This window comes from Cricetulus griseus, chromosome 2 (genome assembly GCF_003668045.3).
Source record: "Cricetulus griseus strain 17A/GY chromosome 2, alternate assembly CriGri-PICRH-1.0, whole genome shotgun sequence".
NCBI classification, from domain to species: domain Eukaryota; kingdom Metazoa; phylum Chordata; class Mammalia; order Rodentia; family Cricetidae; genus Cricetulus; species Cricetulus griseus.
The window spans coordinates 276140867-276164085 of record NC_048595.1 but is presented as its reverse complement, the minus strand read 5'-3'; the positions used below and the strand labels follow the sequence as shown (position 1 = coordinate 276164085).

At 41.8% G+C, this 23219-nt stretch overlaps 1 protein-coding gene across 7 annotated transcripts in view; it reads right to left on the bottom strand.

Moving 5' to 3' along the window:
* Nucleotides 1–23219, bottom strand: part of Utrn (utrophin) — a 484152-nt gene that overhangs the window by 324868 nt on the left and 136065 nt on the right. For all 7 annotated transcript variants that reach the window (XM_027402009.2, XM_027402014.2, XM_027402008.2 and 4 more), the window contains 10 exons: nt 21998–22201; nt 20718–20899; nt 19512–19662; nt 18075–18194; nt 16794–16895; nt 13305–13412; nt 12865–13044; nt 11584–11753; nt 6641–6764; nt 4923–5010 (listed from right to left, as the gene is read on the bottom strand). In XM_027402009.2, coding sequence (XP_027257810.1) covers nt 4923–5010; nt 6641–6764; nt 11584–11753; nt 12865–13044; nt 13305–13412; nt 16794–16895; nt 18075–18194; nt 19512–19662; nt 20718–20899; nt 21998–22201 — 1429 coding nt within the window. The remainder of the gene's footprint in view (nt 1–4922; nt 5011–6640; nt 6765–11583; nt 11754–12864; nt 13045–13304; nt 13413–16793; nt 16896–18074; nt 18195–19511; nt 19663–20717; nt 20900–21997; nt 22202–23219) is intronic.

The following is a 23219-nucleotide window of genomic DNA, read 5'->3' as shown; positions in this document are numbered from 1 at the left end:
GAGTCCTCTTTGTAAACATACATTATGAAAATCCACAGTAATGAAAATGCAAAAGGAAAACATCATGGAAGAGAAGTCACTCCTGTTTCACCAACAATGCAAATTTAGAAAGTTGTGTGTGTGTCACACAACATCCCCTAAAAATCAGAAACACAACCATGCATGCCATGGATGAAAAGTACCACCCATATCAGCTGTTGAAGTGCACTTCCACCATCAAGCTGGTAACAAAACATTAAACCTGAATGAGACATTCATGCCACAGTCCGTGTGCAAGTGTCCCTGCTAACAGAGTCATGAACAAGAAAAAGCACCGTTTTTGTTTGTTTGTTTGTTTTTGTTTTTCTTGACAACTGTGTGAACAAAGGAGATGTAGGCTGTACTTCAGCATAGTTATTTCTATTCTGGTAGATTCAGAGTAACATCAGTCACTTCTGGTATTGTTTTGATTTGGTTTGGTTTGGTTTTTTGTTTGTTTGGTTGCTTGTCTGTTTGTTTGGTTGGTTGGTTGGTTGGGTTATTTTTTTGGCAGTTGTTTGAGTGTTGTATACCCGTGTGTGTGTGTGTGTGTGTGTGTGTGTGTGTGTGTGTGTGTGTGTGTGTGTGTGTGTCAGCATACATGAACACACACACACATATGCTCAGGTACATGAGGGCATATTCATGTGAAGGCTTTCTCAATCACCCCTTACATATTACAACAAGGACTCTTGATGAACTCCATTTGGATGGTCTAGCTAACCTGCTTGATCCAAGGATTCCCTCTCTTTGCTTCTAGAGTGCTGGGTTGGCTGCCAAATAACAGCATTTATATGGTGGGTTCAGGGGATCCAAACTCAAGTGCTAACACTTGCAAGGCAAGTGTTTTAGCCACTGAGCCATCTCCCCCATCCCAACCACTTCATTTTTATGTCAGGGCAATCGATGCTAAACAAGAAAGAGAAGGAAGCTGGAAAATAACGTTTCTGAGAGGGAAAATTAGCACCATTCATCTAAAAAACTGATGAGAGACCCTCATTCTGGTACTAGAGCAGGTGAAGAAACATCCACTACATAGTGAGTTCAAGGCCAGGCTGGCTACATGAGGCTCTTATTCAAAATAATAATAATAATAATAATAATAATAATAATAATAATAATAATAACAACAACAACAACAACAGTAACGGTTTGGAGAGATGATAGAGCACTCGATGATCTTACAGAGGATCCAGGTTTGGTTTCCAACACCCACACAATGGCTCACAACAGACTACATCCCAAGCTCTAGGCAATCCAATTCCCTCTTCTAGTCTCAGTAAGTTCTAGGCACACATGGAGCAAATAAGTACATGCAGGTAAACCCCCAGACACATTTAAAAAAATGATAAAGAAAATTTTAATCCAAAAGCAGAAATAACAAAACAACTCATACATACAAAAAAAGTTAAAGATTTAGGGGTTGGAGAGATGGCTCAGCAGTTTAGAGCACTGACTGGTCTTCCAGAGGACCTGGATTCAATTCACAGCCCCCACATGGCAGTTCACAACTGTCTGTGACTCTAGTTCCAGGAAACCTGACACCCTCATACAGACATATATGCAGGCAAAACACCAACACACATGAAGTAAAATAAATAATTTTTTTTTAAAAAAAGCTGGGCAGTGGTGAGGCACACCTTTAATCCCAGCACTTGGGAGGCAGGGGCAGGTGGGTTTGAGGCCAGCCTGTTCTACAGAAAGAGTTCAGAACATGCGCCAAAGCTAGAGGAGCCCTGTCTCACCCCCCCCAAAAAAAAAAAAAAAAAACGATTTAAAACTACTGGTTTAAAGGTTTTGTCCAACTAATCTTCCACATTGTGCTGTGGTTCTTTGTAGCTTTGATCAAGGGCAGAAACAGACACAAAACACAAAGACAGGCAAGGGGATCCCACCTCTCCCTGGTCAGGAGGTGGGTTTTATGTGCAGTGCTATTAAACTCCGCTAAAATTGATATGAATGTTAGTAAATTCCTATTGTAAGCATTCCTTCTGATGCTTATTTTCCTGTAAATGAAAAGGTGAGGGAAGGGGCAACCTAGCTCCCCAAATGAGGCTCCTAGGGGCTCCTTACTGCCCTCAGCAAGAGGACTGTCAGTAAAATAGACATCCAAGCTGCCGTCATGCCAGCCTCAGCTTCTTGGAACTCCCCATGGTGCCTTAGGGAAGCACATGACAGTCACGACTACAGCACAACCCCAGCTCCTGAAGGTGTGGGGTCAACCATGATCATTTCAAATTTTCCACCAAACATTTTGCTAATACACCCTTCAGCAAGCACTAGATAACATTTCAACCACTTGCAAACCAGGCTGGAGCAGGAGCACTTTCCCCAAGTGGTCCCAAAGCACTGCTGTGGCAGCAACAAAATGGACAATACTACAATTGGTATGAAGGTAAAACTTTGTTTATTTTGTGGGATTGGTACAAATATCCTTTCTCTGGCTACATCAGTATGCTGTTTGGCTCACTAGGTGAGCTAGCCAAAAAACGCACTCTTATGCTGCTTTCCCTGACATTGCAACATTAGGCACTATAAAAGGCTTCTCCTGAGTGGTCTTGCCTACTTTCAGGCAGATGGGCTGAGCAAGTGACATGAAAAAAGAAACAACAGACACTGTAGAGGTGACACCTGTGAGATCAAAGCAGTCAGATCTGAACCAGGTGGGGCAGCAGTGAGGGAAAGCAGGGAGACTGCTCACCTAATAGCTTTAGAAAAAGGCAGGGTAGACCACTTGGCTACTGTGTGCAAAGCCCTGGGTTCAATCCCTAGTATGGAGGTGAGATTCGGAGAGGGAGGTGGGGAAGTGGTGGGGGACACTTGGTGAAAGAAGAAGGACGGAGTGAGGGGATACAGAATTGAGCAGTCCTGGGGAGCAAACCCTCACAAGAAACAAGGAAGTCAGCTTCTTGACACCTGAAAGAGAGAGGGGCCTGAGCAATTGGCTGACCAAGTTGCAAAAATAGCACGGAAACCAGCTGTATGCACAGCTGCAAAATAGACAGAGCCTCTACTGACAGCCACAAAAGGGTGGGGGTAGCCAGGTACAGCAGCAACAGTGACTGTAGCCAAAGCCACAAGTGGCAGCTGAGCAGTGTAAGAGAACAGACAGGGCAGGAACAAGAGGGAAGGTGGAAGCAAACTGAAAACAGGAGAGGGTGGAGAACTGAGGCTGGAGAGAGATAGAAGCAACAAAAAGCCTGAGAAGAAACTGCAAGCTATGGTCCCCAAAACAGATCCAGAAATCTGCCAAGTCTTTAGAGCCAAGAGTCTTAGCCATGGCGGGCACGGAAGCTGCAAAGCTGAAAAGGTTGAGGAATTCCTGTAGCTTATGCCCACTCACAAGGTACAAAACCAGCCACTTTGTAGGCCTGAAGAGTCCCCACTTCTTACCCAATAACTGTGATGCTTGTAGAAGAGTCCCAGTGTGGGAAGCTGGCACAAGAGCTTTTACACTAGAGGTCACTGTCTGCTATTGCTTCAGCCTGCTGAGGCCATGCACTGCTGTTCCATGTGAAGAGAAGCAAGAGTGGCCTGTAGGAGACTAACATGTCCCTTGCCTAGCCAGGAATTCTACGCACATGGAGCTAAGACCCCCGCCAGCTGACTGACAGAGTAAGTATTTTTAGAATAGGGAGCAGGTGCACAGGAAATGTGATTCTTGGTCCCTCCCTGTAGAGTTCTCAAGAAGGGAGGTTCTGCAGTAAGCCTAGCCAGCCCTACTTGCTCCTGCATATGTGCAACAGTTGGCATGTACCCACTACCGTTCCTGCCCTTCTATCATCACCGAAAGCATCATGTGACCCTCACCAGATTGAAACCCCCACCCCAGTCGTTAACTTTCTCAACTTACCACCTCTTTTCTTAAGTGGGCAGGGAGCAAGGTCCACCCCCAGCAAAGAAATACCTATATGCCAAATTTAACAGCCACAGCAAAAACAAATACTAATTTCAGGTTTCTCTATGTCTATGCAAAACTTTAGTGGGGGATAGGGCCTTTATTGCTCGAAAAAATTTCAAATACAAGTAACAACAAATCCAAGCAGAAAAACATCCCTAGAGTACATTAATGAGATCCTTTACCAATGACCAAAAAATTGAAAAATTTTAGCAAATTTAGCAAAAAATTAGAAAATGTCCTGGTTAGCTCTAATTGTCCATTTCACACACCCTAGCATCATCTGAAAGAAAACCTCAACTGAGGAATTTTCTATATCAGACTGGCCAGTGAACACACTGTGGGGGGATTGTCCAGATTGTTAAAAGATGTGGGGAGGTCCAGTCCACCTTGAGTAACACCATTCCTTAGGCAGGTGGTCCTGAGCTTTACAGACCAGGCAGGCAGCTAGAAAGCTGTATCTTCCATGGTTTCTGCTTTCACCCTCCACCCTGACCTCCCTCAGTAATGGACTGTGATCTCTAAGCTGAAAACAACTCTTTCTTCCCCTGAGTTGTTTTGGGTCAAGGTATTTGTCACCACAATTAAATGAAACCAGAATAGCAGGTTTACAAAAAGGCAACCTCATATCTAGGATTTTGCCGGCATAAAATTTTCCCTCGTCTATATGAAAAATTCAGAGTATGTAACCCTGAAGGTGAGGTTTTAAAATCTTGTGCACTGTTGGATTTTAATTGCTCTGCTGAGGTTTTCCAGGTTTCTAGTTTTTTGACACCCTCCCACCCCCATGTGGAAGCAGAATGACTTTGATTTTATCTGTTTTTAACAAAAAGCTTCAGTATAATAAGATTTCCATTTTTAAGAGATTCTGCTGCCTCAAAAAAGAAAATGAAAACCAGCTTTCTTTTTTTCAGGCTCTTTCTATTAAATGTTTTATGTGTTAAACTGCAAATATTAAGCATGACCTTCAGAAAAATCTGAAAGAAAAAATCCCACAGGGTCTCACCTTTTCCCATTTGCTCCAGAAGGATTTGTCCGGTTTGCTTCAGTTCATCGAGTCGGGGGGCTCTTTCTGTCTGTTCTTTTTCTAACCCCTGGAAATAAAGCCCAAATATAAAATACTGAAAACTTCCTCTCAATATAATGTTGACACTATTTGAGAACCTTGTATTTAGTGTTCTCTTAACTTTTCTTTAGTTATTTCAAAGATAACCTGCAAAGTACTACAATGAAAAACTAGGCAATTCCTCGCCACTCTCTAGCACTCCAAGAATTAATAAATCTAAAATTCCAAAAACAATGATAACAGTGACTATAAACTTTACATTCTTTTAGAAGGAAAACTTACAATCTCTGTAATTATGAGTTACTATCAAGGGAGAATCATTAAAATTAGCATTTGGGGCCTAATATATCCATCCACAAACATGGTTTATATCATACCATAAGAATAAAGGTTTAGGCACACACCTTTAACCTTGGTACTCAGGAGGCAAAGGAAGGGAATCTCTGTGAGTTCAAAGCCAGCCTGGTCTACAGAGTGACTTATAGGCCAGACAAGGCTATATAGTGAGACCCTGTCTCAAACAAAATGAAAAGGGCATGGAGATGGGAGAAAAATAGAAGAAAAAAAAATGGTTTGGGAAAAAAGGAACCACACATGGTTATAATGGGGTTCACCAAGGAGAAGCCAAAGAGGGTAAGAGAATGTTTGTAAGCCTCGGCATTAGCTGCTGGCATGATAGCTGGTCCAGGCTCTAATTCTAACTCAAGTGTGAACACAACAAATTTCACACGCAATTTTAAAATAATGACAATATGCTTTAGAACCCAAACTAAAGTGTTTTTAGTTTGAGAAGTGGCCCTTTATAATAATACAGTGGTCCCAGACACCAAAATCTGGGACTGCTCAAACCTTTTATGTAAAATACTGTTTGCATATAACCTATATCTCTCCTCTTGTAATTTCAAGTCATCTCTGGTTTGCTGAAAATACACAAGATGTAAATGGAAGGTAAACAGATGTTATACTGGGGTGGACTGGGGAAAATGACTTGAATCTGTATGTGCTGAGTTCAGATACAATCATCCTAGGACTCACTACATGGTACATGAGCAAGACAGAAAGCTGCAATTCTGTAACACAGCCATTAGATTGGGATGAGAGGGCTGCTGTGTACACAGCAGGGTGTGTACACACTTTATTCATTCAGATTCTCTGTAATGTTTGGTAGGCAATACATTCAAGTTTTGCTTTCAGTAACTTTCTAGAAACTCTTTTCCCAATATTTTAATCCCATTAATTGGCTCCATTGATCCAATGATGGATTGTAATTTCTCTTTAAAAAAAAAAACTATCTTGTTTAAAGAAAATATATTGAGGAAGTTTTAATACACCAGATACTTTGTTGTATACAAAGGCAAAATATCGTTGGGACAGCACAAAGTCCTAAGTTACCAGATACTAGACTATGTCTATCTAAACCTACTTAAAAGGCAGAAATGATGACTGTATGTTTTGGCTCAATGGTTCAAGAGGGAAAAGGGGGAAAAATTAGAATTCCTCCTCCATATGTGGATCTGATGTTTAGTTGACACTCTAAAAGCCATCTGCGTCTATATTTATTTCACAGAAGTTTCTAGAGCCTGCCATATCTCTAGGCCCAAAACAAAATTAGCCTGATGGAATATTTTATTTCCTGGTGTATTTGTTTGATATTTTACCTTCAATTTCTTTTTCATCCCCGAAGTCTCCTGCAGCTTCTTGTACTCTTTCATCTCTGTGTTCTGAATGGCACTCTTTGATTTCAAAATCCAGTCCAACAGTTCTGCACTTACAGCATCAAACCTGGTTCAAGATGGAGACGTTAGCCTGTGCCGTTGGTTTGCTTCCAGTGCTGCTTTGGTCCAACAAGGAACAAACTGAATGCCCACCAGCATATGTTTTCACACAATGCCCCAAAACAGAGCAAGCACCCATAACAGCATCTCACTTTTACAATTAAGAGTGAACATAAGATAGGGTTAATAAAATAACAATGAACTCTTTTTTACTTAATTGGGAATCATTTGTATCTTTATAAACTATTGTAGATAACGAGAACCAGATTTCATTAGATGGTAACAGAAAAGAACAAGTATAAACATTTCTAAAATTGTCTTGTTTTATACAATACATAGTTAACTAGACCTATCTCAGTCTTCAAGAAGCTTCATGTCACCAAGAAGCAATAGAAAGTGGCATGTCATAACAAAAGAATTTGCTAGGTACTAATTCAAGAACTTCAGAGGAATGACTCCTCACCCATTCAGGGAAAGGACGGTCTCAGGGCATAACAGTACTCATGCTTAACAGCTTTCTTTGGAAGGGAAAACAAAGGAAAGGGAGGTCATATTTTGCAAGCTGCAAATGGGTGTGTCCAGTACAGTGAGTGATGTGAGGTAAGGCTAATCATCAATGAGGCCAAGAATCATAGGAGCCAGTTACTGGCAGGCCCTGGGTGATATATTACAGAATCCGGACTTAAACAACGAGGAATAAAGGGTATTAAGCACAGAAGATGAGAATGTGTTCATAGGCTCCTATCTGCCTTGCGGACAGAACCAAAGACTGCAAAGAAAAGGCCTCCATAGAAAGCAAGAGGAACTCAAGAGAGTGGCAATGGGAGAAGGAAGAATGGACAGGTTGAGTGTGGGATGCAGAGGCAGGTGAAAAGCACAGTGAGAACGGTGACCAGGCCCTTGGCCACGCCTTTCATGGATATCAGCAACACAAGGAATCCTCACAACACCCTATGAAAACACACTTTTGATCACTCCTGATCCAGCAGAAGCAATAGAGTTGGGGGGGGGGTAAATAACTGCCACACCAATAAATGAAGTGTGACATATTCAAACACAGTCCATGTAGCCAGCCCCCTCACGCCAGCATGTATCAGTATCATAAGCAGAAGATGTACTCAATGATCCCTCTGAGGAACATCCCTAATTTGTTTTTCTAGTAGATTCTGAATAATTGCCCCTTCACTAAGGTAAGTTTTCTGTATAATATATGATTTTTAAAAAGGCATGCCTGTGGTGGCTCACAACCATCTTAATGATACAGACAGGACACTGTATACACAATAAATAAATACATGTTTAAAAAACAAAAGGCATGCCTGCACTATCTTAAATCTAAAACACTGAGGTCTAGGGTGGGGAAGGTAAGAGTTAAGAGAATTAACCAAGTAATAGCTACCAGCCAGAACTAATACGATAGTTCCACACTCATGGACATAAGGTAAAACTGAGTGGCACCTGGCGGCTGACCCCAGGCACCACCACCTGTTAATGTATAAATGTTCCAGGCTGGTAACCAGAAGCAGCAATGCCTCTTAAGGACTGTGCACCCACTTATCCCAAACCTTCCCTGCCTTGCAATATCTTCTCTATCTACAGCCAATCTAAATGTCCTTCCCCAATCTTTCCTTATAGCCCAAGCCTTTAATCCCAGCACTGCAGGATTAAAGACAGGTGGATCTCTGTGAGTTTGAAGCCAGCCTAGTCTACAGATCCAGTTCCAGGACAACCAGGGTGGCAACACAGAGAAACCATGTCTCAAAAAAACAAAACGATGACAACAACAAAAGATTCTTTGAAGACTGGGGGAGATGGATGACTCGGTAAGTAAAGTGCTTGCCCTGCAAGATCTGATTAAGAAGGGCTTCGTAGCATGCTTATAATCTCAGAGCTAGGAGGGCAGAGACAGTCCAATTCCTAAGGCTCACTGACAAATAAGCCAGTGAACGATGCCTCAGAATGGTTGACCTCTAGAATCCATGTACACACAATGTACATGGAATCCATGTACATACACACAGACACATACACAGACAGACAGACAGACAGACAGACAGACAGACAGACACACACACACACACACACACACACACACACACACACACACACACACACACCTTGGTCTCTTAGTTCCAAAGTGCCCATTTCTATTTGCTGAGTAGTTTTGCTACTGTGGGATTAAAAATTTGTCCCTGAGTCACTCATTAAACCCCTTTGATTTCAGAGGTCTGAGGATCCACGAATTTTATTTGAACATAACATAAGAGAGAATGTGATGTTCCAGCTAAGTAACCAGAATCCAGGAGTCATCAGGTATCTTACTTTTCTTTTTACTAAGATTGCTACATAATCTTTCAGAGAAGCAAGCCCAAAGATCATAGTTAAATGGCCTTGGAGACCAAGTCACTTTCTACCCTTAAAATGAGTTAGATATATTGACCCCAGGACCAGATAACCTGATAATTGGAAGTGCTTGTCCTGAACAGAATTAAAAAAAAAAATCCATAAAAAAAACAAAACAAAAGAGAACAGACCACCATATTTAAGACATGCCCTACAAACTGAGCCTGGGAATAATTGGTTATTTAGGGCTCTCAATTGTCTTCAACACAAGTTCATCACCATCTCTACAGCAGACTGAATCTACGAAAGGGTCTGAAAATTTTGTCACATCAGGAATAGCTAAGGAGAATCTAGGCTTTAGGACAATGGAAATGAATATGAAAGCTAATTTCAAATATTCACGTGGGACCATTTTTGAAAAGGGGCTGATCAGGAGACTAAGGGTAAACTGAACTGCATGGAGGCTGAGAGATTCGTACAGGAGAAAAACAAATTGGCAAAGAGGAAGACTAGAAGCCTCCCCAACCATAGCTAACAAGGAGCAGACACTACACACATGCAGAAAATCAGTGCTGCACTTGGAGGAAGTTCTAGCATGCCAAAGACCCATAAAAGGTCACAAACCTTGGGCTTCAGAGCTTATGCTTCCATCTTTCCTCTCTGCTCTGGCAATAACCTCCTCCTAGGATGTGCATACCATTTCTTTACAAGCTGTCTCTGTTTCTGCTATTATCAGAGTATCCCAGTCCAAGTCTGTCTTCCAGGAATAAGAAGCTAGAAATCCCAGTGGGCATCCGCCAGACTCTGATACTGCCTAGAGAAGCAGTCTACACAGCTCTACAAAGACAGCACAGGCAAACTTGGGGCATAGAGACATTACAAATGAGATTTCACTGACTTCTGCTACCATGAATTACATGTACTCAGGCACCTGTCAAGGAATTAATTCATCAATGAATGTCCACATCAATCTAATCTCGGAGGTCACAACTACCCACTCATAGCTCACTGCTCACAATGCCCTCCCTATATCTTTGTACAAACTGTAGAGACTGGGAAAAGGAGAAGGGACATGTGACACAGTTCATCTGGACCTCCAGTACACTGAGGGATGTTTATTCACTTAAGCGACCTGGCCAATGACATCGAGGACTCAGTTTGCTAAGAAGACAAACTGCTGAGAGTAAAAGCCACCAAGCCAATGATAGCAAGGACTACAGTGGGAATGTTTGCTGTGACACATTCTCTTACCACAACTGTACCACCTCTGGACTTCTTGTCTTATGACAAGATAATGAGCTGTTGAGGTCACCTTGGGTATAGTGTTTTGTCTCTTGCAGTGGAAGGCTCGTTATTCACTAGAGGCAAGTTTAAATTAAGCTCACACCATGACACACCCTGTCTATTCCAAAATCAGCCCTGGAGACATACACAGCCAGATGCGCCCAGCAGCTAACAAGAGCTCAGGAAATGGAAGATCGCTGCTAATATTGACATCAATGGTATCTTCCTCCCTGCTGCCAATGCCAAAGTAAAGGTTCTATGGATGCTGTTTGCAACTCCAGGTGCACTACTCATTCACGAGGCACCATTAGGAGGCAGGAAACAGGCTAGGGTCAAAAAGAAAATCAGCTGCTACACCTTGAATCGTGCTTTCTCTAACAAAAGCTAGACTATGAAAAGCATTTCACTTTCATTCAGGCTCCTCATAACTGCCGATGTACCTGAACCCTGGGATCTCACTTGCAGGAGGGAGCAATACAACAAACTTGAGGCCATGTCCAGGGCTCACTGTGACCAGGAATAGAAGATCCAGGCCCTGGAACACAGTACATCTTAAAGGACCTTACACAGCAAAGGCCCAGGGAATGTGCCACTGAGTTCCCCTTCTTTTAACAGTCTCCATATTTCTTTGAATCAATAAGATAAAAAAAAAAAAAAAAACCCAAGAGAGGTCTTTCAGCTAAACAGGAAGACTCTATTAAGAAGCCTGATAAAGAAATTAACAAAGAGAACCCAAACTTGTGGAGGAAGGGAAGGATAAGGAAGAAAGGGAAAAAAAAATTGAGAGAGCAAAAATGCATTATTTCCCTGAACTGCTATTTTAATAGTGAGAAAAGCAAAGAGATTCACAAAGAATAAGGAATTTATCAGAAGCCAAACTGTCATGTGCTTTAACATCTGAAAGAAAGAATAAAGGAGGAGCACAAACAATCCTTGGGGTGGGGGTAGAGGGGATGGATGGAGAATGAGAAAGAAAAGTTGCATCACATCAGACTTCAAATTTAACAGAGGATGAATAAACTCCCTCAGGGCAATTTAGATGCTCGGGTCCTGTGAAGCAGAATTATCCAAAGACTCAAAAGGCAGCAAATAAGTTTGCGACTGAATTTCCATAATAATGAGTATGTCTGAATTTGAATTTGATTAGTGATTAGTACAAGTTACATTATAGGGAGGCCCAAAGTCGGGATATCTCTCACTTTTTTTTGGCCTCCACATCCACATGGATCTGCCTCTTCTTTGGCGGGGGAGGAGGGGGTAGTTCCTGCTTAGACTTTTTGGTCATTCCTTGTTCTCGTACATGAACGGTTTCCAAAAGATCCTTCTGAGAAATCTGGGACATGCCAAGCCTTGCAACAGCCTGAGTCACCTGAAAGAAAAGTCACACAAAGCTTTGGTTTCATAGGAAGGACTTTAATGAGAAATAGTTGAATAAAAGCCTCCCTATGAAAATGCACAAATCAAGCCAAGCATGGTGGCACACACCTGTAATCCCAGCACTTAGTAAATAGAGGCAGGGGTTAGAGGTTTAAGGCTAGGCAGAGCTACATAAAAGAAAAGGGGAAAGCATGTAGCTGACTCCACATTTTAACTTCATATTAGCCATGGACATGACATCTTGTAATGCTCCTCCATTCTGCTTGAATAGTAACAAATCCCAAAAGCCAAAGTAATCTTGCTTCAGGAACTACAGTAACTTGGTTTTCTAGATTTTTGTTCTAGCTACCCTGCTGACCCTCAGTAATCGCTGGCCAAAAGAGATGTTTATTGACATTTTCTAAGTTACCACTCACCTTTTCTTTGCATAAGACAAAAGAGAAAACATGTTAGTGTCCTTCCTGCCCTATGACTGACTACCCCAGCCTGCAAGCAAACTCAGTAGGCTCTAGTTTCTGAAGTGGAGACTGACTCTGCAGGCTTTTCTCTCAAATAAAAAGCTTAAGCTCATAACCTTGTCTATCTTTACTTCCCACTGGCCTTACACTCCAAGATAACTTAATGACCCAAAATAGAACCTTGAATCTGAATCTGTTCACAGCACCCCATTCCCCAATCCTCTCACCCCTGGCAACCTCACAGCACCCTGTTCCCCAATCCTCCCACCCATGACAACCTCACAGCACCACATTCCCCAATCCCCCCCCCACCCCCCGCAACCTCACAGCACCCCATTTCCCAATCCTCTAACCCTGGCAACCTCACAGCATCCCATTTCCCCAACCCCTGCCCCCGGAAACCAATGAGCTCTTTCCATTCTGCCAGGCTTTGTGTATTCTGCACATTTCATATGTACAGAACCACACTGTGCATGACTGGCTTCTTTTGGTTATCATGTTTTCCTGGTGCAGTCACATTATGTTGATGCCCCATTCTTTTTGTCAATTAGTCTGCACACTTTGGATTTGAGACTGCAATTATCTGTTCCTGACCACTTGCAACTTTACTTGGTGGTGTGATGTTCTACCCAAATCAAAAGGTACCTGGTTTGAAGAGTCTTCCAGTCTCTGAACCAAAGAATCCCATCTCTGTGTTAGCTCCTCAGAGTCACTGCTCATCTTCTTAGATGCCTTGGGATTATTGAGTAACTGGCCCACATCCTGGCCAATCTCACTCAGTTGGTCCAATGTTTGCCTCTTCATTTCCATGTCTTCCTTCAAAATCTAGAATGTGAAATATTTATCAGACAACTCTCCCTCAACAAGGCTTATCACCCTCAGGAAGTGTAAGCAGGTAGATTTGTGGTACTACTAACAACATTTTCGGCCATTCTCTATGCTACAATAAATGGCTCTTGGTTCAGTACCATGGATGGCAGCCTTATAGTAATGGGAAATGTGCCATAGTCTGCATTTACTCAACACTAGACACAAAACACTAGACATCACAGGCTTACAACGGACACCGACAGTGGCACACTTACAGCCAGACGCCGGACACTGACACTTAGTTCCCTTTGGTCTTTGAAGTTGCTGGTCTGGACTTTATTAAGAGCCTCTTCCTTTTCGGTGAGCCAAGCCTGCAACAAGCACTACAAGTAATAACAAAAGTTAGAAATATACATGGGAACTGGGATTGTCATGTAAAACAATCTTGTTTCTAATTCAAATAAAAAAATGATTAAAAAAAAAAAGAAATACACATGGGAAATTATCTGGTGACCCACATAAGTTCCCAAATATCTAACTTGTATTAATCATGTCACATTGAATTGTGGATAATAAGAACTTCAAATACCCAAGTCCAAGGAACAAATGAAAGGCAAAAGCATTATCCTCCTACAACTTAAAGCAGAGTAACCTGCCATTTGTCCTAAACTAGGATAACTGTTCCCCAAGGGCTGCTGTGCTGTAAGATGGTGGTCAGCAGTGTGACAGGTGAGTCTAGCAGAAGGTTGATGAGAGTGCTGCCCTCAAAAGGAAAGAGTGATGGTCTTCTGGAGCTTTGATAAGTTCCCAAGAACCACTGTTCCTGACCACTAGCTTCCAATGTCCCCACGTGATCTTTCCCTTTGGTGTCCACTCCCACCGCCATGCTAAGTGTTGTAATGTGACAGACAGGGGCTTCTTACAGAGCTGGTCCCATACACTTCGATGTTTCCACTTCTAAAACTATGAATGCAGCAAGCCTTTAGGTGTAACTCAGTGGTAGATTGCTAGTTCAGTCCTCAATAGCACCTCATAAATAAGCCCTTTTGTCCTTATCCATTACCCAGGCTCTAGGATGCTTTTGGTTTGGTTTGTTTGTTTGTTTATTTGTTTGTTTTTGACAGAGTCTTGGTAGTGTATCAAGCTGGCCTTGAACTCAAAATCCTCCTGTCCCAACCTCCTGAACATCTGGGTTTCAGAGGTATGTGACACCAAACCTGGTAGGGAATTTTATTATAGGAAGAAAAACTATTCCATACAGTAACTAATGGTTTATCTCAAGAAGGTACGTAGATAGAAGACACTGAATTCAATTGTCATAAGCTTTTAAAAAAAAAATCATATAATAATTCTTAAGGTTTTTCCCCCCCTGGGGGTATGGTTCAAAATGGAGTTTCTCTGTATGTAGCCCTGGCTGTCCTGGAACTCACTTTGTAGACCAGACTGGCCTCGAACTCAAAGAGATCCGCCTGCTCTGCCTCCCCAGTGCTGGCATTAAAGGCATGTGCCACCACAACCTGGCATAACTCTGTTTTAAGCAAAAGGAAGCTCAGAGGTTTTCTTATTCCTGCTTCTCATTTTAGAGAAGGTGACAGAAGTCAAGTGACATGCTCTAGGTCAGTTAGCTAGTTACTGGCTGGGCTAGGTCATGGACCCCTACCCCTAAATCAACAGTCTGTCCACAATACCATGCAGGAAAAGTATGCAAATGGTCAAAGTTCGAAAGCAATTACATTGAAGGAGGAAGCATGAGGATGGAGCAAGGCCAACAACAAAAATATTTAAAGCTCACAGCCAAAAGCGCATGTTCTTTTAGAAGATACTAAGTGATATAGTAGGATAATCTTAAGGGGGCAACTGTAGCTACATTAAGGCAATCCCCCAAACTAATAAGTGTTATAGAATTTCTTTTCTGTACAGCTTAGGGGAAAGGGGTTACTTCTGGACTTAAAAAATGTACCCACAGACTTGCCAACAGACCAATCTGATGGATACATTGTCTCAATTGAGGTTCCTCTTCCCTAGTAACTCTAGCTTGTGTCAAGTTGACAAAAGTCAAACAAACCAGAACAGTAAAGGGGTCACAGTAATCTTTTTTCTGAGAATAACTGATGCTAATAATATTTAATGTTGTATGGTACACTTTGACCTAAACATAAAGTTCCAGGTTAATGTACACATTACTGAGGTGCAACATCCGCATGTCAGAAAGCAGAATAGAGTCTATTGCATGATTCTTTTTTGATATGTGTCTGTTTTGAGATAGGATCTCATAACCCAGACATTCCTCAAACTTGCTACATAGCTGAGCATAATTTGAATTTCTGATCCTCCTGCCTTTGTCTCCATAGTGCTGGGATGACAGGTATACACTTACCTCACCCACGTTCTGAATAACTAAAGATTTGACCAAAGGCTTCATATATACCAGGCAAGAGCTCCACCAACTGAGCCACATTTACATATCCATTATGTTATCCTTAATAAACAGAAAAAGAGGAAGGGGGAGCTAAAGGAAGAAGAGGAAAAGGAAAAGGAAGAACAACAACTGTGGCTACCATGCTGATTAATCACTTAGGTTTGGACAAGTTTTGTAACACAGTATTTAAAATGTACTATCAGCCCCTGCATATGATAAGCAACTCACCCATCTGGCTCCTGATTCCCATGCAGAGAATAGAGTTGCTCTTTGTGGATAGAAATGCAATGTATTTAAGAGTCAAGATGGGCACTGTGGGAACATTGGGTCTGCTTATTTTCTAGACTACAAGTGTTTGGCACTGGGGAGAGAATTTTTACTTCTTTGTTTTCTGTTTTGATAACAACTTTTGTAGAAAGCTAAAGGGTGGGCAAAGGGCCACCATTCTAAGAGAAAAACTGCACAGACAGCTTTTCACCACAGTACAACTGAGTGTTCATTCAAAGGTCATGCTAGAAAACATTTTCTCATTAATTTCAGCCCTTATGCTGCTAAAAGTTAGGAGGAAGATTATAATTTAATGTTCACAGTGTATTGAGGCTATCCCTTTACCCATTATTTACTGAGCAAAAGCTACACACTGGGAATTGTGTTGGTGCATATTCAAATGGATCACTGAATGGAAGCCCAGTAGTAATTATAATATGAAAAGTAAGTTAAGAATGGTACAGGTCTAAGCACTAAGAGTATGAATAATGAACAAGGATCAAACGATTATTACTGTGGAGCTACATACCATGATCATAATGAATAAGCTGCATGAGTGGATATAATATTGATAGAAATTTGACTTTCAAAATAATAAATAGGGAACTGCAAATGTTGCTCAGTTGGTAGGGTGCATGGCTATGTACAAGGCCCTGACTTCACTCCCCAGCTACACAGGAAGCAGTGTAGTGCACCAGGCCTATAATCCCAGCATTTACAGGCTGGAGACAGGAGAATGAGGAACTCAAGGTCATCTTTAGCTACACGTGAGTCTAAAAACAAAATAAATAAGTAATCAAGCAAACCAAAAATGTGCAGGAATCAATATTGAATAGACAGTCAATTTAAAGCCTCAAGTGATATAAGGGGTCAAAATAATTTGCTTTCCCTTCGCTTTTAAGTGGTATTTTTTTTTTTTATTTCAAACTTCAATAAACTATTTCCAAATTTCAAAATTATTTCAAAGTATCTCCTTCCAAAGGAAGGGAAGAGGGCAGCCATGTTCCACAGCCATAATAAAATGATGGGCTCCTTGTCACTGGTTTTGGCCTTGGTAGATAGAAGTTTTGTGCCATACCTGCTCTTCCAATAATTCCTGCCACAGAATACTGATTTCCTGCAACCTGTTCCAACGTTCTTCCGTCCATCGGCACACAGCAGTCCAGCGCTCACCCAGTTTCTAGGGAAAAGAGAAGCCAGCTTCTATCACAACAGCCAAGAGGCACAGTGACTATGACTACAGTTTCCCAAGAAAGCCATGACCACCATCATTCCTTGTTATAAAAGCACCGGCTTATGAAAAATACTTCTAAGGGTATATATGGAAAAAAAAAAACAGGTTACATAGAATGTAATTATTTAATTTACTCAGGGCGGATAAAAAAACAAGCAGAATTCCTGTTTCTACTTTCACTGTGGGGTTTGTATGGGAATGCAATATATTTTCAAATTGTGTGTAAGTGTCTGAGGTTTTTTTTTTAATCTCTCTCTCTCTCTCTCTCTCTCTCTCTCTCTCTCTCTCTCTCTCTCTCAATCTTTCTCTGTGGAGTAAAATCCAGAGACTTGTATGTGCTTGGCAAGCATTCAACCACTCCGATGCAACTGCAATCCACATTTTCCTTTCTGTACTTCAAGCTTTCCAGGCTATGCTTGCTTTCACAAATTCTTCGTGCGCCCTTACACAGGAAAGCCCGTGGATCACCTGAATGAGTTCCTGCACTTTCAATTCTTGTTAACATTATGCACAAGGCAGCTGAATTACAGTCTCAGGCCTTCATTTAAAGGCTTGGAATGAGGGAAGGAATGCCTGACCAAGCCTGTAAGCCACATATCGTAGAGACCCAATTGGGAAAGTGCAACCAAAGGCAGGTGTCATGGTTTGTGCCCCACCTCCACCCTACCCAACCCTGAATTTAAAAGTTTTAATAGCCAAAGTCTTTCATAAATAGTATCAAGAGGGTGGAAGTTTAGCTTGAGGATGGGCTTTGTTCTGAGTTTTGGTGGGTTATTGTTTTGTTTTTATTTTAGCTAGATTAAATCAGGGCGTGAAGATGGCCCCATCATGATTAAATCCTAATGGTTTAGTGAATGAAAGGAGAGACCCCACACAAATGTACATATGTTCCTGTTCTGTAGTGACAGAGTCAAGGGAGAAGACGTGTCAGGCCTGTCTGGACTGGCAGCCTCCAAAACAGTGAGTTTAGTAAACTTCTTTCATTACAAAGTAGCATGCCTCAGGAATTTCATTACAGTACCAAAAGGATGATTAACAGTCTACTTCTTTAGACGAGGATGCATAGGAGAAGCAAGTAGGTAAACAGATGATCTTTAAGGCTGTCCTGCTATTCAGTGTCCTTACCTGTAACTGATCTTCCAGAACAGCTGTGGCACTCTCCCCACTGTTTTCATCAACGATTACCACCATGTGAGTCAGGGAATTTACCTTCACCTGTTCAGCTTCAAGGTCATTTTGCAAACTCTGGAAGTAAAAAGAAACAAGATGAACTATGATATCTGCTCTTCCTCATTGTCAATAGTAATTAAGGGCAGCTAATGAGGCATTGTATTGCCATTTCCAATCATTACTCTAATTGCTATACTAAAGAAAAAAGCCTGAACACACCTGTACATTTCATTATGAACCAGAGTCTGAAAGTGCAACATGAAAACTGATTGCAAATGTGCAAATGCATGTGCCACCTTCAGTCCTAATTCTGCCCCAAAACAAAAGAAGAAGAGGAAGGCGAGGAAGGGAAGGAGAGGCAAGAGAAGAGAAGCTTATGTCTGTTCTAAGAAAAAGACAAAAATATATCCAAGTGTGGTTATCCCAGCACTCAAGAGGCAGAAGCAGAAGGATCTCTATGAGTACAGGGCCAGCTTGTTCTGCATAGGAAGTTCCAAGTCAGCTAGGGCTACATAAGGAAACACTGTCTCAAAAAAAAAAAAAAAAAAAAAAAAAAAAAAGAGGGATCCTTTGAATCTAAAAGTCCAGAGTTTAGAGTTTAAACATACAGAATGTTTAAACATACAGAATCAGAGGTCACTTTCTCTAGCTCTATAAGGTGTGAGATGAGAAAAAGGCTATATGATTCATAGAAGCTATTCTGATTAGCTCCCCAAGAGAGCAACCAAGAACAAACATATGGACATCTTCATTACCCTCTTCCATGGGAAAAGAACAGTCATTAGACATCTGTAGAGTGATATGTTTAAACACTATCAATAGCGTTGTGAAATGCCTCTTGGGTAGTGTTTAACCCTAAAGCTTTATTAATTGGTTATCTAGATGTTTTACTGATCAATAAAACTCATACGGGGAGAGTGTTTCTATCTTTCTTTTCTTTTACTTGTGGAAACTGAACCACTGACCTTGGGAGCAGGTTACACTGTCCACTATATTCTGGTTCATCACACAGCACCCCATACCCCACGTGAGAAGAGGCAACAGTTTTCCTTTCAGGATTAGCCTAGATATACCTTCCAATTTGTTTCTCTGCCCACACTCTGTATTAATGACCACACACCAGGTTCTCAATGAACTTCTGAGTTCAAAGACACCCTTGCCATATGTGACACATGTCGTACACTTTCAGAAGACACAGACATCTGTGCAAAGCTGTCCCTTTCTTCCCTGGCTCATAAATGTCACCTTCCCACAAACACCAATATTAAGTTCCTGAATAATAATTTAAAAAAAAAAAAAAAAAAGATGAGGAATCACAACTCCATACTGAGAGGAGGACCTAGTGCCACCTTCATATGCAACAAGGTAGAGGAGAAACGGAGGCAAATTTACTTTGTGTTCTTCCAGCAGCTTTTGCAGGGATGGCAGGTCATCACCCAGTGGGACGCTTTCCATCTTCTGAATGCGTTCTTCCGTGAGGGTTAGCCAGCCCGAGAGCTGCTGCAGCTGCTTCTTCTGCAGTCCCATCAGTACATCGTGCAGCCTGGCCATGGGGACAGAACGTTAGTCCCTCCAGCTTGCTCCCTGGCAGAGGAACCCACTCTGTGCACCAGGGAAGTGGGTTTGTGAGAATACACCCTTGTCTAACGTAACCATTCAAGCAGCAGAGAGTCCATCAGTGCAGAAACTAAGGTGGAAAACTTTTATTATAGTCATAACTGGAGTCTATTAAATATAGCCCAAGAGTATAAATATCATCTCCCTGTATTCATAACAGAATCACTGTTTCGACACCAGGGAATTTCTGCCCATTAAATTGGTGGAAATGGCAATGGAACGTGAAACACACCATGGGATAAGGCTGTGACAGAACACTGGATGGTAGGTTCCTATCACTTTGTGCTATCATCATCTCCCGGCAATTTCTTGCCGATTTTAATGCTACGGCCAAGAAACAGCAATCTGTGGAGGTCAGTTTAAACTGTGGACTCAGTACAGCCTAGAATCACCTGAGATGACAGTCTCAATGAGGAGCTGTGTAGATGAAGTTGACCTGAGGCGGTGTCTGTGGGAAGGACCATCTGAAAGCAGACAGAACCACTCCCTGGTTGAGGCCCTGGACTGTGTAAGGGTAAAGAGATCTGGCTGAGCACCAAGCATGGGTGCAATCATTAATTCCTCTTGCTCCTGATTTTGGAAGTGATGTGACTACTTACTTGCCCCTGTGATATCCCCAAAAGGATGAGACCATAACCTGGAACTGTTAACTAAGATAAATCCTTTCTCCCTTAGGTTGCTTTCTGTCATGGTATTTTATCACCACGACAAACACAAAACTGTGATATCATCTAAGCAAAATATGTTTTTCCTTCGCACCACCAACTCCCACATTCTAACTTTCTCCTATGGCTTGACTAACATATCAAAGAGGAAACAAAGGTCATGGACATTCTAGTGACAGGACCCACGGAGAGGAGTCAGAACATTGCAAGGCTAGCCCTAGACTGATAATATTCACAGGCCCAGAGACCTGTACTAGAGCTCAGCTGTGCAATGCAGTTTGGGGGATCAGGCTCTTGTTTCTTGGGTTCCACTCACCGAGACTGCCTCTCCATGCTCTCCACCCGGAGGGCCTCCCATCTCGCATTCAGCAAAGTCATCTGTTCCTGGATCTCAAACTCCTCCTCATCCGACAGAGTGCCTTGGGTCATCAGTTGGTTGCCGGCCTGCAGGACACTCCCCACGCTGCTCTGGTGTGCTGTCAGCTCCATCATAAAAGTCTAGCAGAGAACAGGGCGGTGAGTGGTGAGGAGGCACTTGTTGCAAAAAACATAGAAAATAAAATGCTAGAATATAACTTCAGTATCAATGCCACAGAGAAAGTAACCTACAGAGAGCAAAGATAAAGGAACCTGGTGGAATGTATTAAGCTCTGAAAATGAGAAGTAAGCATCAACGAGAACTCAAAAAAAAAAAAAAAAAAAAAAAACTAGGTCAAAAAAAAGTTATGTTATAGATGGTAATACTTGCTTTTAAAACTTTTTGTTGTTTGTTTGTGTGAGTTCCCATGTGCATGTGAGTGCATGCACTTGCGTGGGGGTAGGGGTGGAATCACAAGACAACTTGTGACAGGTAGATCTCTCTTTCCATCAAGTGAGCCTCAGGACTAGAACTTGGGTCATCGGGCTTGGCAGCAAGAGCCTTTATCAGCTGAGTCATCTCTTTTAAGTAAATGATGATTGTTTTGTTAATCTATCATAAAGGTGGAATTAGGACTACATGAAAAAATTATTAAAAACTCCACATTCACACTCAAGATGAACTTCTTATGGAATACTGCCATTTCTACTCTTTACAATCCCAAATGCCAAATAACACATCACACTTCCACGCACACCTTCTCCTCCCAAAAAACTTGCTTAACCAAAAAGAATTCCTCATACAGTTGTCATGACTGTATCTTTAAGTAGCAAACAGCTCCCCTTGCATAAAATTGTGCAGGAACACTAGATATAACACTGGCTTAATCAGACAAAAATAAAAATAATGGCTTTTCAGGTAGCAACAGAAACCTAATGATTCGGTATACCAGTTGGTCATTTTGATTTTTCAACCTACAGATAAACACTTCAAAAAGGTACATCAACATGCACTGGTAACCATCTGCAGTTCTAAGAAACACACAAATTTCCATCAGACTGAAGTCCTGGAATCTCAAGCTTTCTAACAAAGCTCATTTAAAGAGCACAGGCTCTACATTGTGACCTTTTTAATAGAGCAGAATTCAGGAAACAGCAAGCCAATCACGAACGCACCCTATCCACCCCTAAATCAGGTACCACCCCAGATAGATGCGGCTCTCAGCCACATATCTTTACTTCATGGGTAGCAAACTGCTCTTTGACTTCTTCAACATCATCAGAAATGTCATCTTGCTCCTGGAATGTGTCCTCTGCAGACAGCAGCCATGTCAGCACTTCCTCTAGAGCTATCTGGTAGCTGTCCAAATCCATGTCGACCTCGGTGACAGTGCTGGGCGTCTCAGCTCGGGGACTCTGGCCTTCCTCTGCCAGCACTGAACTCTGTGGAAACAAACCCACAACAATCATGAAGATACAGATGTTCACCACACTCACACTGTCTGGAAAGCCCAAGCAGGAACCAGTCTCAGGAGACAATCCAGTTCCCAGGAACTGAGTGAGCAAAGCCATGAATTAATCAAAGGGCACTTATTTGGTGCACTAAGACACCAAGAAATACAAAATAGAATACACCCATGAGTTCCACATTTGAGGAGATTCTAACATAGAATCAGGGAGAGAAAAATATCCCGAATGAGTCATTGCCAAGCAAAAATAAACGGCTCTCTAGTAAGCTCTAAATGCCAGTGGTCCCATAAAGGGGCACTATTTGACATCATGAAATAGAAAATTTGGATGGGGCACAGAAAACATGCTGGCCCTTCAACAATGGCTGCAATTTACAGAAAAAAACGAGCCAGGAACTCTGCTTTGACCCTTGGCTAAAATTCTTTCATGACCCCACTATTGCATGTTAAACAGTGAACAACAGCGCACATACAATCTGTGGTAGTAACAGGATTTTGTGTTTCAGTTTTTGGGACAACAGCCCTCTAGTTTATTTGCTGCTCTGGTTTTGGTTTTTCAGTTTGGGGGGTTAAGGCTTGTAGAAGAAATTTCTGCCAATCTCTTTCTAAATTAGTTTCTCTTTAAGACCTTATGATCTTGTAATCAAGCCTTGTTCTTTCGTTCACCTTCAAAGCAAAACTTATTTAAAACTTGTGAACAGAGCATCCCATGTTCAATCCTCTAGCACATTTTTTAAATAAAATATTCCACATATACATGAATGAAGAGAACAGTATGTGAGCCATGCTCACATACAAAACCACTAGAGTTTCTTAACATTCTATTTCAACACTGTCTCGACTTTTGTCCCCAGAGGACTGAAAAGTTGGCAAAGCCATTTTTCCAACCTTACTTTTTGAGTGGCCGTATAATTAACAGACCAATTAAAATATCTCTGATAACAGCTATGCCAGAACAACACACACCAAGCAGAAACAAGGGGAAACAGCCA